This window comes from Macaca thibetana, chromosome 1, assembly GCF_024542745.1.
Source record: "Macaca thibetana thibetana isolate TM-01 chromosome 1, ASM2454274v1, whole genome shotgun sequence".
NCBI classification, from domain to species: Eukaryota; Metazoa; Chordata; class Mammalia; order Primates; family Cercopithecidae; genus Macaca; species Macaca thibetana.
Genome location: NC_065578.1, coordinates 139,035,608 through 139,051,244, shown reverse-complemented (window position 1 = coordinate 139,051,244; position 15,637 = coordinate 139,035,608). Strand labels below are relative to the sequence as shown.

At 46.1% G+C, this 15,637-nt stretch overlaps 2 protein-coding genes across 2 annotated transcripts in view; both read left to right on the top strand.

The window, feature by feature from the left end:
* The window catches only part of DEGS1 (delta 4-desaturase, sphingolipid 1), a 347,277-nt gene extending 331,889 nt beyond the window's left edge, over positions 1 to 15,388 (top strand). Inside the window, exons 2-4 of the mRNA XM_050760794.1 lie at positions 4,941 to 5,113; positions 11,568 to 12,310; positions 14,287 to 15,388. Coding sequence (XP_050616751.1) covers positions 5,032 to 5,113; positions 11,568 to 12,310; positions 14,287 to 14,433 — 972 coding nt within the window. The 5' untranslated portion in view covers positions 4,941 to 5,031 and the 3' untranslated portion in view covers positions 14,434 to 15,388. The remainder of the gene's footprint in view (positions 1 to 4,940; positions 5,114 to 11,567; positions 12,311 to 14,286) is intronic.
* Positions 1 to 15,637, top strand: part of CNIH4 (cornichon family AMPA receptor auxiliary protein 4) — a 728,363-nt gene that overhangs the window by 518,689 nt on the left and 194,037 nt on the right. The gene's annotated exons all lie outside the window — the stretch shown is intronic.

Here is a 15,637-nt window from a genome sequence, read left to right as displayed (position 1 = left end):
GAAGGAGAAGGAAAGAAAGAAAGAAAGAAAGAAAGAAGAAGGGAGAAAGGAAGGAAGAAGAAGAAGAAAAAAAGAAGGAAAGAAAGAAGAAAGAAAGGAAGAGAGAGAAAGAAAGGAGAAAGAAAGAAAGAAAAAGAAAGAAGAAAGAAAGAGAGAAAGGCAGGCGGGAGGGAGGAAGGGAGGAAGGAAGGAAAAGGAAGAAAGAAGGAGGGAGGAAAATAGAGAGGGAAGAAGGGAGGGAAAAAGAAAGGTATGAAAACCACTGACCACAGGTCGAGATGGGAATGGGGATAATTCATCATTTTTTCTACCCTGACAAAACTCCCGAAAGTTGTTGACTATTCATTGGCTTTCACAGATTTGTCAAGAGGACAAATCTCAGCTTAATTAGCAAAGGATAAAATCATGAAACTAGTGGATTCCCTAATTTGGGCATGCCTCAGAGATGAATATGATTGCAAGGGCAGGTTTGGAAAAGGGAATGATGCCTGAATATACTGGTATTCCCAAAGATTTTGGACCTCAAAGTTTGGGCTTTTAAGGAACTACCATTTAAATCTGCAGTTTGCTGTAAAGATGGTTAAAAGAGTTCTGGGTCAGGCGCGGTGGCTCATGCCTGTAATCCCAGCACTTTGGGAGGCTGAGACAGGCGGATCACGAGGTCAGGAGATCGAGACCATCCTGGCTAACATGGTGAAACCCCGTCTATACTAAAAAAAAAATACAAAAAACTAGCCGGGCGTGGTGGCGGGCGCCTGTAGTCCCAGCTACTCGGGAGGCTGAGGCAGGAGAATGGCGTAAACCCGGAAGGCGGAGCTTGCAGTGAGCTGAGATCCGGCCACTGCACTCCAGCCTGGGCAGCAGAGCGAGACTCGGTCTCAAAAAAAAAAAAAAAAAGAAAAATGGCAGTACATGTAATGAGTTTTGCAAAAGATCAGTGCTAATTTGCAGACTCCTGTTTAAAGAAGGTATAAACAAAATAAGAAAATTTCATGATTACCAGTTGCTATTAAATGAATTGTAACTTTTTTTTAAAAAAAGAATGTCCAAGCCAGGTGTGGTGCTCATGCCTGTAATCCCAGCACTTTGGGAGGCCAAGGTGGGCAGATCACTTGAGGTCAGGAGTTCAAGACCAACCTGGCCAACATGGTGAAATCCTGTCTCTACTAAAAAAACAAAAAGTAACTGGATGTGGTGGCACACGACTGTAATCCCGCTACTCGGGAGGGTGAGGTAGGAGAATCGCTTGAACCCAGGAGGCAGAGGTTGCAGTAAGCCAAGATCGCGACACTGCACTCCAGCCTGGGCAACAGAGCGCAACTCTGTCTCAAAAGAAAAAAAAAGGTATGTCCAAATCCACATTTTTTTTTCAAACTCTGCATTTTTCTTTCTTTTTCCTTTTATTTATTTATTTTTTAATGTTTTTGAGACAAAGCCTCACTCTGTCACACAGGCTAGAGTGCAGTGCCACAGTCTCAGCTCATTTCTCAGCTCCCTGAAGCTTCGACCTCCTGGGCTCAAGCAATCTTCCCACCTCAGCCTCACCAATAGGTGGGACCACAAGCATGGGCCACGACGCCCAGTTAATTTTTTTTTTTTGAGAGGGAGTTTGGCTCTGTCGCTCAGGCTGGAATTCAGTGGCGCAATCTTGGCTCACTGCAAGCTCTGTCTCCTGGGTTCACGCCATTCTCCTGTCTCAGCCCCCCAAGTAGCTGGGACTACAGGCATCCGCCACCACGCCTGGCTAATTATTTGTATTTTTAGTAGAGACAGGGTTTCACCGTTTTAGCCAGGATAGTCTGGATCTCATGACCCTGTGATCCGCCCACCTTGGCCTCCCAAAGTGCTGGGATTATAGGCGTGAGCCACCGTACCTGGCCTAATTTTTGTATTTTTGTACAGAGGTGGGTTTTCGCCATTTTGCCCAGGTTTGTCCCAAACCCCTGCCCTCAAGTGATCCCCCTACCTCGGCCTCCCAAAGTGCTCAGAATACAGACACGAGCACCTGGCCTGCTTTTGGACTGGTGTGCCAGTTCACACATGCCTGTGATAGAAACTGCGTTCTGAACTGCAAGGATGCATTTACTTGTCAGCACCTGAAAACTTCCTCCTCAGTTGAGTCCAATTATCAGCTTCATGTGCCATCTGCCAATCCAGATGAAACTTGGCAAATACAAAGCTGTCCTTTTCCAGGTGACGCTCCCCACCTTCTTTTTCCTCCACCATGTTGTTAACAACTGAAAAGCTCCTGCATGATCAGACCTGTGTATCTATCCATCATCAAATCCTACTCCTTTTTCGACACTGGGACCCTCCCGAGGCTGTCCCAGCCCCGCATTTGCTAGCATGCCCTGCAGACATAACCCTTGCTGGGCTCTGATGAGCCTTCAGGCCTCCACTCCAGGTGTCATTGTTTTGTCTTCCCTCTGCTCTCAGAGCCTTCTCTGCTAGACGCCTCAGCCGTGCTGGCCCTCTGTCTTAGAAGTGAATGTACTGAGCAGGTCTTAGGGATTTACTAATAATGCTCCTGGGGTCGGATGTGGTAGCTCATGCCTGTGATCCCAATACTTTGAGATCACTTGAGCCCAAGAGTTTGAGACCAACCTGGGCAACAAGGTGAGACCCCGACTCTGCCAAAAAATTCCAGGGATGGTGGTGCACGCCTGTGATCCCAGCTCCTCGGGAGGCTGAGGTGGGAGGATGGCTTAAGCTCAGGTCAAGGCTGAAGTGAGACATGAGGCCACCACTGCACTCTAGCCTGGGCAACAGAGCAAGACTCTATCTCAAAAAAATAAAACCCACTATAAACATAATATTATTATCACACTTAAGAAACTGATAATTCCAGGCCGGGCGCGGTGGCTCAAGCCTGTAATCCCAGCACTTTGGGAGGCCGAGACGGGAGGATCACGAGGTCAGGAGATCGAGACCATCCTGGCTAACATGGTGAAACCCCGTCTATACTAAAACATACAAAAAACTAGCCGGGCGAGGTGGTGGGCGCCTGTAGTCCCAGCTACGCGGGAGGCTGAGCCAGGAGAATGGCGTGAACCTGGGAGGCGGAGCTTGCAGTGAGCTGAGATCCGGCCACTGCACTCTAGCCTGGGTGACAAAGCAAGACTCCGTCTCAAAAAAAAAAAAAAAAAAAAAAAAAAAGAAACTGATAATTCCTTAACGTCATCACATATCCAATTGATATTTGAGTTCAATTATTTCATGTCAATGTTTTAAAACTATTTCAATCCGAATCTAAATAAGGTCAACACATGCAATGGGTTTGTATGTCTTTTAAACTCCTTTTAATCTATAGGTTTCTCTTCTCTTTTTTTTTCCTTGAATTTTATTTATTACAGAACCCAGACATTGTCCTATATAGAGCCTCCCAGAGTTGGATCTTGCTAGTTTCATCCCCGTGGCCCAGTTTAACACATTTCTCTGTCCTTTCTATTTTATTTTCTTTTTATTCTTTTTTTTTTTTTTTTTTTTTTTTTTTTTGAGACGGAGTCTAGCTCTGTCGCCCAGACTGGAGTGCAGTGGCGCGATCTCGGCTCACTGCAAGCTCCGCCTCCCGGGTTCACGCCATTCTCCTGCCTCAGCCTCCGGAGTAGCTGGGACTACAGGCGCCCGCCACCACACCCGGCTAATTTCTTTTTGTATTTTTAGTAGAGACGGGGTTTCACCGTGTTAGCCAGGATGGTCTCGATCTCCTGACCTCGTGATCCGCCCGCCTCGGCCTCCCAAAGTGCTGGGATTACAGGCTTGAGCCACCGCGCCCGGCCTTCTTTTTATTCTTGAGAAGGAGTCTCAGTCTGTTGCCCAGGCTGGAGTGCAGTGGCTCCATCTCAGCTCACTGCAACCTCTGCCTCCCAGTTCCAGCGATTCTCCTGCCTCAGCCTCCTGAGTAGCTGGGATTACAGGCGCCTGCCACCATGCCCAGCTAATTTTTATATTTTTAGTAGAGACGGGGTTTCACCCTACTGCTCAGGCTGCTCTCGAACTTCCGACCTCAGGTGATGGACCCGCCTCGGCCTCTCAGAGTGCTGGGATTACAGGCGTGAGCCAACGCACCCGGCCAAATGTCCTTTCTATTTTCAATAAATTAGCAGTCAGATCTAGGGGCTTGATCAGATTTGTTTGTGTGTGTGTGTGTGTGTGTGTGTGCCGTGTGTGCGTGAACAGCATGTTGATTAGGAGGCACACCCGCTTTGGTTATCTTCTTTTTGTAATCCTTAAGTTGCTCTTTGATGTAGACGTGGTAGCTAATGTTGAAACAAAATTAGTTTGGTTTCAAAACATTTCTTTCAGGAAGAGGTTGTGGTTGATTACTTCTGCGACAGATAGATGAAAGGTTGAGCAATCATCTCTTCACAAACATGGTCACTCTACAATAATTCAAGCACAACAACAAATCCCATATCATCTCCCCCTCTTAACAATGGTGTTTTACTTGATTAGCTTTTAATTGTCACGCACTCTGCATTTTTTCCCTGAGGCATTATTTCTAGAAGGCAGCGAAATATGACCCAATGGCTAATTTGCTTTTAAAAATTAAACAAAACTTAGGCCAGCTGCCATTTAAGAAGGGCTCCGGCACCTCCAGACTCGGTGTGATCGCAGCTGTGCCCGGTGCTCCACTCGCGGAGGCGCTAAGGCGGCAGGTTTATCTCACTTGAGACCTTTCCTCCCTTTTGCATCTTCTCGGGGCTCCGGGGCAGCAGGCCTCAGGGGCGGGCACTCGCAAGAACGCGGCATCCTGGCTGGTAGCCAAGTCACCAAAACTCAGAACCCAGCCTCCCAGAATTGCTGAGAGCCAGCACCGCACTGACACCCGGGAGCGCCACGCGCCCTACACCCAGGGAGGCGGGCGGGCCGCGAGGGGCGGGGCCTCGGGACTCCGCCCACGCCTCCGTCTCCTCCGCGCTCCGCCGCAGTCGGCCGACACCACACGAGTCGGGAAGCCGCCGCAGCCACCTCTGAGGAGACGGCCAGGAGCGAGAGCCGACAGCGAGCCTGCGAGCCACCTCCGCCGCCATGGGGAGCCGCGTGTCGCGGGAAGACTTCGAGTGGGTCTACACCGACCAGCCCCACGCCGACCGGCGCCGGGAGATCCTGGGTGAGGGCCAGCGGGCGCCCCGTTATGTGCGTGCGCGGCCTCCCGGCGCCGGGGCGCGCTCTCCCCTCGCGGGCCCTGCGTGGCCGTGGGCGCCGGAGGCCAGTTAGCAGCCCGCTCCCCGCCGCGTCCCGCCGCCGCTGGGGCCGCCAGCCCGCGGGTCAGCGCGGGAGAGGCTGGGCGAGGCACGGGGGAGGGACGGGTCCTTGGGGCCGCGCAGCTCCGACCCTTCCGCGAAGAGGCGCAGGCGCGTCCCCGAGCGCGGGAGTCCCCGTCAGGCCCACGCCGGCCGGTTGGGGCGAAGGGTGACCCCGGCTGCGCCAGCCTTGGGTTAGATCCTCACGCTGGAAGATTCTTGTGCCCTCAGATGGGCGCCCTTTCCTCTCCCTCCTCCCCCTCCTCCGGAGCGGGCCGAGGTGAGAGTGTGCTGGCGCCGGGGCTGCCAGAGTGCGGGGCAGGGTGTGGTCCTGGGCATCCCGGGGCCTACCCGTGAGCCTGGCTCATGGTGTCGGGCGCTAGCGGGCAGTACTGGCGGGGGCGGCCGCAGTCCCGGCCTCGGGCCCGGGGAGGGGGCCGGCGACCCTCCCTATGCCCCCTGGGGCTTCTCGGACTGGATGGGCCCTGGTCAGTTTACGCCGCTTGTCCTATTGATCCTCACGGCAAGCCTGGGACGTAAGAACGGCGGATTCGTAGACATATTTCATCCATCTCGGTTTTGTGGATGAAAAGACTGAAAATGGAAGACTTGCCAAATAGGGAAAATACGTGGCGTGGCCCGCTGGTCCCCTGACAGCTTATTGAGAGCACTTAACTCTCCAGAGGATTCGGGCCTTCTGTGTTATATAGAGAATGCTCATCTCTCCCAGGTTACTCCTAATATACCAGGGATTGCGTGGAATGCTTTACAAACATTACCCAATTTCATCCTCCTGGTAATTCTACTAGGTTGGTATTATCGCTGTTTTAAAAAATGAAATAAGAACGCCTGACTGAATGCTAAAGAGATTCTAATGCGCATTCAGTTGCCTCTTCCAGAGCATGTGTTTGGTTTTTGTTTATTTCTTTGAGACAAGTCTCACTCTGTTGCTCAGGCTGGAGTGCAGTGGCGCGATCTCTCCTCGCTGCAACATCTGCCTCCTGGGTTCAAGAGATTCTCCTGCCTCAGCCTCCTGAGTAGCTGGGATTACAGGCGCCCACCACCACGCCTGGCTAACTTTTTTTTTTTTTTTTTTTTAGTAGAGACAGGGTTTCACCGTGTTGACCAGTCTTGTCTCGAACTCCTGACCTCAGGTGATCGACCTGGCCTCCCAAAGTGCTGGGATTACAGGCGTGAACCACTGTGCTCGGCCAGAGCATGAGCTTTCTTTTTTTTTTTTTTTTTTTTGATACAGAGTCTCGCTGTGTCACCCAGGCTGGAGTGCAGTGGCGCGATCTCGGCTCACTGCAATCTCCGCCTCCCGGGTTCACGCCATCCTCCTGCCTCAGCCTCCCGAGTAACTGGGACTACAGGCGCACACAGCCACGCCCGGCTAATTTTTTGTATTTTTAGTAGAGACAGGGTTTCACCGTTTTAGCCAGGATGGTCTCGAGCTCCTAACCTTGTGATCCGCCCACCTCAGCCTCCCAAAGTACTGGGATTATAGGCGTGAGCCACCGTGCCTGGCCGATCACGAGCTTTTTAACCTATACTGTTTCTTCAAAAATTGAGGAAACGGTAGCTCAGGCCTGTAATCCCAGTACTTTGGGAGGCCGAGGTGGGAGGGTTGCTTCAGCCCAGGAGTTGAGACCATGGTCACGGTAGCTCAGGCCTGTAATCCCAGCACTTTGGGAGGCCGAGGCGGGAGGATCGCTTCAGCCCAGGAGTTGAGACCATCCTGAGTAACACAGTGAGACCCCCATTTACACGCACGCGCAAAATTTTTTTAAATCGAGGAAACGGTGAGTTGAACATGAGACATTATTCCTTATATACAGTATTTCATTAGATTTTCTTCTCAACATTCATTTGCCCAGTGAAAAGAAAAAGCGAATAGCTGGGACCACAAGCACATACCACTATGCCCGATTGATTTTTCTGTTTTTTTGTAGAGATGGGTTTCTCCGTGTTGCCCAGGCTGGTCTTGAACTCCTGGGCTCAAGCAGTCCGTCCGCTTTGGCCTCCCAAAGTGCTGAGATTTTAAAGGCGTAAGCCCCTGCACCCGGTAAATTTCGGTTCTTGAATTCCCTTCCTCCTCCCCTACACTCCATTAGAGACAGGGTCTTCCTTTGTTGCTTAAGCTGGAGTGCAGTGGCTGTTCACAGGCATGATGATCACGGCAGCCTGGGCTCAAGTGATGGGCATACCTCAGCCTGCTAGTAGTAATTTGTTTGGCAAATCACTTACACATACTTGATATGAGATAGCATGATACTTTTTTTTTTTTTTTTTTTGAGACGGAGTCTCATTTTGTCACCCAGGCTGGAGTGCAGTGACCCAATCTCGGCTCACTGCAAACTCTGCCTCCCGGGTTGAAGCAGTTCTGCCTGCCCCAGCCTCACGAGTAGCTGGAATTACAGATGCCCGCCACCACACCTGGCTAAGTTTTTCTATTTTTATTTTTAGTAGAGACACGGTTTTGCCACATTGGCCAGGCTGGTCTCGGAACTCCTGACCTGTGATGATCTGCCTGCCATGGCCTCCCAAAGTGCTGGGATTACAGGCATGAGCCACCCTGCCAGGCCACATATGATACATTTTATCAATGCCTTATCTACATGTTACATAGGAATAATCTGGTGCCTACCTGTGTAAAAACCAACTCTGGAATACTGAAGCTGACCTATTTAATATTCTGAAAATCAGGACAGGTGTGGTGGCTTTTGCCTGTAATCCCAGCGCTTTGAGAAACTGAGGCAAGATGATCTCTTGAGGCCAGTTCAGAACAGCCCCATCTCCATGAAAAATTAAAAAATTAGCTAGGCGTGATGCCTGTGTCGTGCTACTCAGAAGGCTGAGGCGAGAGGAACACTTGAACTCAGGAGTTTGAGACCAACCTGGGCAACATGGTGAAACCTTTCCCTCTCTCTAAAAAAAAAAAAAAAAAATTTAATTAGTGGGGCATGGTGGCATGTGCCTGTGGTCCCAGCTACTCAAAAGGCTGAGGTGGGAGGATCACTTGAGCTGGGGAAGTAGAGGCTGCAGTGAGCCGTGATTGCCTCACTGCATTCCAGCCTGGGCAAAAGAGTGAGACTGTCTCAAAAAAAAAAAAAAAGAAAAAAAAGAAATGAAGGAAGTAAGAAGGTGCTGATTAATACCTCACACTGAGCCTTTTTTCCTCCACAAACTTATCACTGAACCATTTCACTTGGAAAGTAAAAGGACTACTTATTTCTCAATGAAAGTACGTTTTCCATGCAGGTGTAAATACCAGTGTTCTCTTTCAGGGTGGGAGATGGAATAACCTGTAGAAAGAGAAGAATCTTTAGATTTGTTTAAATTATACACAAATGATAAGAGATCTTTCTGAAAGTGTTCAGTTTTTTGGCAGGGGAGGGAAGGGGCCTGATAGAACAACCAACATTTGTACACTTTAAGTTTACATTTAGAGTTCACATTAAAAGTTCATTTGTAAGGTATCTCTTTGAAATTAGTGAGGATGAGCTGGACTGGGTGGCTCATGGCTGTAATCCCAGTCCTTGGGTGGCTGAGGTGGGCAGGTCACCTGAGGTAAGGAGTTCAAAACCAGCCTGGCCAACATGGTGAAACCCCGTCTCTACTAAAAATACAAAAATTAGCTGGGCGTGGTGGCGGGCGCCTATAATCCCAGCTACTGGGAAGGCTGAGGCAGGAGAATTGCTTGAACCCAGGAGGCAGAGGTTGCAGTGAGCTGAGATTGCACCATTGCACTCCAGCCTGGGCAACAGAGTGAGACTCCGTCTGAAAAAAAAGAATAAATCACAAGAAATGCTTCCTTCACTGCTGTACTTTCTCAGTGATACAGTTTTTTAATGTTTTATTTTTTATTTATTTTTTTTTTTTTTTATTTATTTTTTTTTTTGAGACGGAGTCTCACGCTGTTGCCCAGGCTGGAGTGCAGTGGCGCGATCTCGGCTCACTGCAAGCTCCGCCTCCCGGGTTCCCGCCATTCTCCTGCCTCAGCCTCCTGAGTAGCTGGGACTACAGGCGCCCGCCACCGCGCCCGGCTAATTTTTTGTATTTTTAGTAGAGACGGGGTTTCACTGTGGTCTCGATCTCCTGACCTTGTGATCCGCCCACCTCGGCCTCCCAAAGTGCTGGGATTACAGGCTTGAGCCACCGCGCCCGGCCTAATGTTTTATTTTTTGAGACAGAGTCTCACTGTGTTGCCCAGGCTGGAGTACAGCCTAAATTCTTGGGCTCAAGTGATGCTCCCACTTCAGCGCCCAAGTAGCTGGGACTACAGGCTTGTGCCACCTCACCTCAGCTAATGTTTTTTTATTTTTGGTAGAAATAGTCTCTGTTGCCCACGCTGGTCTCGAACACCAGGCCTCAGGCAGTCTTCATGCCTCAGCCTCCCAAAGTGCTGGGATTAATGGTGTGAGCCACAGCAGCTGGCCAATAGCTTTGTTGAGATTATAATTCAACTATCATGATTTATTCATTTAAAGTGTACAGTTCAGTATTTTTTTAGTATATTCACAGAGTTATGCAGCTGTCACCACCATGTAACTTTAGAACATTTCATCATCACAAAAGAAACCCTATACTCATTAGCAGTCCCTCATATCCCCTACTTCTACCTAGATAACCACTAATTTACTTTGTGGTCTATAGATTTGCTGATTCTGGACATTTCATATACATGAAATCATAAAATATATGATCTTTTATGATTGGCTTTCACTTAGCATAATATAAAATTTTTTAATTTTTAATTTTTTTTTTTTTTTTGTAGAGACAGGGTCCTGTTATGTTGCCCAGGCTGATCTTGAATTCCTGGGCTCAACCGATCCTCCTGCCTTGGCCTCTCAGAGTGCTGGCATTATAGGTGTGAGCCACTGCACCCAGCCATTAGCATAAGATTTTAGCTGGGCACAGTGACATGCTCCTGTAGTCCCAGCTACTATGGTGACTAAGGTAGGAGGATCACTTGAGTCCAGGAGTTTGAGGCTGTAGTGAGCTATGATGGCACCACTGTACTTCAGCCTGAGTGACAGAGGTAGACCCTGTTTCTAAATATAAATATTTTAAGGTTCATTCATGTTGTAGCATGTGTCAGTGTGTCATTCCTTTTTGTGGCTGAATAATATTCCTTTGTATGGATATACCAGGTGTTCAACATTTTGAGGAACTGCTCTACAGTTTTCCAAAGCAGCTGCACCATTTTACATTCCCACCAGCAAAGTATGAGGGTTCTAATTTCTCCACATCCTTGTTTTTACCTACTTTTTTTTTTATTATAGTCATCCTAGTGAGTGTGAAGTGGTATCTGTGGTTTCAGTTTGCACTTTCCTAATGACTAACGATGTTGAGCATCTTTCATGTGTTTCTTGACTGTTTTCATATCTTTTGGAGAAATGTCTTTTGAGATCCTTCGCCCATTTTTTAATTGGATTATTAGTTGTAAGAGTTCTTCATATATTCTGGATATAGGTCCCTTATGAGATACATGATTTGCAAACATAACCCCGCTTCTGTGGATATCTTTTCACTTTCTTGACAGTATCATTTGCAACAGAAGAGTTTTTGATGCAGTCCAATTTCTCTGTTTTCTTTTGTCACTTGTACTTGTTATAGTATCTAAGGAACCACAAAGGCCATGAAGATTTATTTCTGTTTTCTTATCAGAGTTTTATAGTTTTCTTATAAATTTGGGTCTGTGATCTGTTTTGAGTTCATTTTTGTGTGTGGTGTGAGGTAGGGGTCCGAATCCATTCTTTTGCCTGTTGCTAACAAGTTGTTGTGGCACCATTTGTTGAAAGGACTGTTCTTTCCCTGATTATATTGGCAGCCTGTAGTATTGGTTTTTATATACTATTACAACTTTGGAAAATTCAGTACAGAATTACTTGGAGCATGTTGATTTGTCTGAGAGAACTGTGAATACGAGTTTCATGATTTTAGGGTAACTACAAAATGCATATTATATTCTATCCTTTGTCAGATGTGTTAATTTAATTGTTTTATATGAGGTAAGAATGCTGTACCTCTGTCTAAACACAGAAATAACACACATTTTAATACAAAAAATGTGGAACTTCTAAAAGTTTGAGGCTAATTTTTCCTGCATAAATTTGCAAATGTTTGTGACATATTTCGTAACTTTACTAGTAGAAGAATCCTTCCCTGTGTTATTAGTATTAACTAAAGTATCTAGTAAAGGGAATATTATTTGCAGAACAAATTTAATGTGTTAGTTTAATGGGTGTTAATTTAATTATAATTGCTGAACTATTATATACTTTTCTTAGTTCCTGTTTTTTTGTTTTTTCTTTACAGCAAAGTATCCAGAGATAAAGTCCTTGATGAAACCTGATCCCAATTTGATATGGATTATAATTATGATGTTTCTCACCCAGTTGGCTGCATTTTACATAGTAAAAGACTTGGACTGGAAATGGGTCATATTTGGGGCCTATGTGTTTGGCAGTTGCATTAACCACTCAATGACTCTGGCTATTCATGAGATTTCCCACAATGCTGCCTTTGGCAACTGCAAAGCAATGTGGAATCGCTGGTTTGGAATGTTTGCTAATCTTCCTATTGGGGTTCCATATTCAATTTCCTTTAAGAGATATCACATGGATCATCACCGGTACCTTGGAGCTGATGGCGTCGATGTAGATATTCCTACCGATTTTGAGGGCTGGTTCTTCTGTACCACTTTCAGAAAGTTTATATGGGTTATTCTTCAGCCTCTCTTCTATGCCTTTCGACCTCTATTCATCAACCCCAAACCAATTACTTATTTGGAAGTTATCAATATCGTGGCCCAGGTCACATTTGACATTTTAATTTATTACTTTTTGGGAATTAAATCCTTAGTCTACATGTTGGCAGCATCTTTACTTGGCCTGGGTTTGCACCCGATTTCTGGACATTTTATAGCTGAGCATTACATGTTCTTAAAGGGTCACGAAACTTACTCATATTATGGGCCTCTGAATTTATTTACCTTCAATGTAGGTTATCATAATGAACATCATGACTTCCCCAACATTCCTGGAAAAAGCCTTCCACTGGTAAGTAAAGGATTTGATACATATTCTAATTTCGTTTTTTTGTTTGTTTTTTGAGACTGTGTCTCACTCAGTCACCCAGGCTGGAGTGCAGTGGCACGGTCTCGGCTTACTGTAACCTCCACCTCCCAGGTTCAAGTGATTCTCATGCCTCAGTCTCCCAGGTAGTTGGGATTACAGGCGCATGCCACCGTGCCCAGCTGATTTTTGTATTTTTAGTAGAGATGGGGTTTCATCATGTTGGCCAGGCTAGTATTTTGTCAGTCCAAGCTGCTCATTAAAAAAAAAAAAAAAAAAAAAAAAGCAAGAATATAAATACTGCATCTTCCAGCCTAATTTTACAAAGGGTTCACTCTTGGGTCCTTAAGCTTAGTGGTTACACTTAGGATTTATTTTTAATTTTTTTTTTTTAGAGACAGGGTCTTGCCCTGTCACCTAGGCTAGAGTGCAGTGGTGCGATAGCTCACTGCAGCCTCAACTCCTGGGTTCAAGCGATCCTCCCACCTCAGCCTCCTGAGTAGGCAGGACTATAGGCACGTGCCACTGTGCCTGGCTAATTTTTTTATTTTTTGTAGAGGCAGAGTCTTGCTATGTTGCTCAGGCTGGTCTCAAACTCCTGGATTCAAGTGATCCTCCTGCCTCAGCCTCCCAAGTAGCTAGGACTACAGGCACATGCTATGACAGGCTAATTTTTAAAATAATTTCTTTTAATCTTCCAAATGGTTTATTTAAATTTTTAAATGTTTTTGTAGAGATGGGGTTTCCTGGATGGGTGCAGTGGCTCACACCTGTAATCCCAGCACTTTGGGAGGCCTTGGTGAGTGGATCATCTGAGGTCAGGAGTTCGAGACCAACCTGGTCAACATAGTGAAACCCCGTCTCTACTAAAAATACAAAAAAATCAGTTGGGCATGGTGGCGGGCGCCTATACATAATTGGGAGGCTGAGGCGGGAGAATCGCTTGAACCCAGGCAGCAGAGGTTGCAGTGAGCCAAGATCGTGCCACTGCGCTCCAGCCTGGGTGACAGAGCGAAACTCCATCTCAAAAAAAAAAGAGAGATGGGGTTTCCCTGTGTTGCCCAGGCTGGTCTCAAATTCCTGGGCTCAAGTGATTCTCCTGCCTTCCAAAATGCTGGGATTATACGTACGAGCCACTGTGCCCATCCAGATAGTTATTTAACTTGAGATGTAGAGACATTTTTAACTTGAGATGGCAGAATTGCATACTTGATAAAGCTTGCCTTTTTTTTTTTTTTTTTTTTGAGGTGGAGTCTGTCACCCAGGCTGGAGTGCAGTGGCATAATCTCAGCTCACTGCAGCCTCGACCTCCCGGGTTCATGCAATTCTCCTGTCTCAGCCTCCTGAGTTGCTGGGACTGCAGGCGCATGCCACCATGTCTGGCTAATTTTTTTGTTATTTTTAGTAGAGATGGGGGTTTCACCATATTGGTCAGGCTGGTCTTGAACTCTTGACCTCAGGTGATTCACCCGCCTTGGCTTCCCAAAGTCCTGGGATTACAGTTGTGAGCCACCACACCCAGCCAACTGCTTAATTTGTATCTAATTAGCATGCCACAACTTATTTATAAGTATTTGTAAGTTCCTGGATGGCAGGGATCAGATGTTGCCTTTATATTCTACGGTGTCATCCATGCAGTACATTCTTTAATAATATCAAGTTAATCTAATTGCATGTATTCGTTGTTAATTTTACAAATAAGCCAGGAATTTAGACCCTTGGAACGTGATGGAAGAGAGTCCTAGAGGGTCGAGTGTATTCAGCTGCTACTGAAATGTAGACTGCTTTTTGTTTAGAATTGCCTCTGCTGCTGCTGCTGCTGCTTTTATTTTTTAAGAGAGAGGAGGGAGGCAGGTCTCATGGTTTCCCTTCTCAGTGTTTGTATCAACCATTCATCAGTCATCTTTGAAAGAACCCAGTAATACTCATTTTTCATCTTGCTGTATTTTTTTCCCTTCTAGGTGAGGAAAATAGCAGCTGAATACTATGACAACCTCCCCCACTACAATTCCTGGATAAAAGTACTGTATGATTTTGTGATGGATGATACAATAAGTCCCTACTCAAGAATGAAGAGGCACCAAAAAGGAGAGATGGTGCTGGAGTAGATATCATTAGTGCCAAAGGGATTCCTCTCCAAAACTTTAGATGATAAAGTGGAAGTTTTGCATTATTAAACTTGAGACCAGGGATACTTAGAAGCTCCTCTGGCACAATTTCAGAGTAAGAGGTCAGTGATATCAAGAAGTAAATCTGGCTTTTCAACAGTCAGCCTGACTCTGTACTGCTCGGCTTCACTCACAGAAAACTTGTGACTTGTGTATTATCGTCATTGAGAATGTTTCACTCATGTCTGTCATTTTATAAGCATATCATTTTAAAAGCTTTTAAAAAGGTATTTTGCCGGGCATGGTGGCTCATGCCTGTAATCCCAGCACTTTGGGAGGCCAAGGTGGGTGGATTACCTGAGGTCAGGAGTTCGAGACCAGCCTGGCCAACATGGTGAAACCCCGTCTCTACTAAAAATGCAAAAATTAGCCGGGCATGGCAGCACATGGGAGGCTGAGGTGGGAGAATTCCTTGAACCCAGGAGGTGAAGGCAGAGGCTGCAGTGAGCCAAGATCGTGCCACTGCACTCCAGCCTGGGCAACAGAGCAAGACCCCATCTCAAAAATAAATATATAAAATAAAAAGCTATTTCTAGTTTATTTCACTATAAAGTTTTGCTTTATTAAAAAGCTAATAAACAGCTATTAATCACAGTGTGTTAGTATTTGTTACATTTTTGTATTTCACTATCTTTATTACATTTTTGTATTTCACTATCTTTATAATATGGTAACCAGGGTACTGGGGGAACTTTAAAATTTCATCTCAAAAATAATTTTTAAAAAGCCTGAGGTATGATATAGCATAAAAGATTGGATGAAAATATATTTCACCGTAAGCTGAATTGCTCGTTTAAAAATTTTAGCTATCATATATGAGACTCGAATTAGACACTGTTGAATCCTGTACAGCCTTACTCATAAATAAAGTACTTACTGAATTTCCACCGTTCAACTTCGTGTTTCAGATGTGTTGACTCTCACATTAGAAACTGCTCAATTGATAAAGACTTTCATGTTATTTCACTGCAGTGGGAACTGGCTGTGGTCTGATGGTAGATCGTGGGTCTCAGGTAGCTGGTAGCATGGGCTGTTAGGTCAGCAGTCTTGCTTGCCTCAAATATGTCACTTGGATAAATTTAGTGTAATACGTTGAATTATTTTAAAAATACATCTGGGTGTGGTGGTTCACACCTGTATTCCA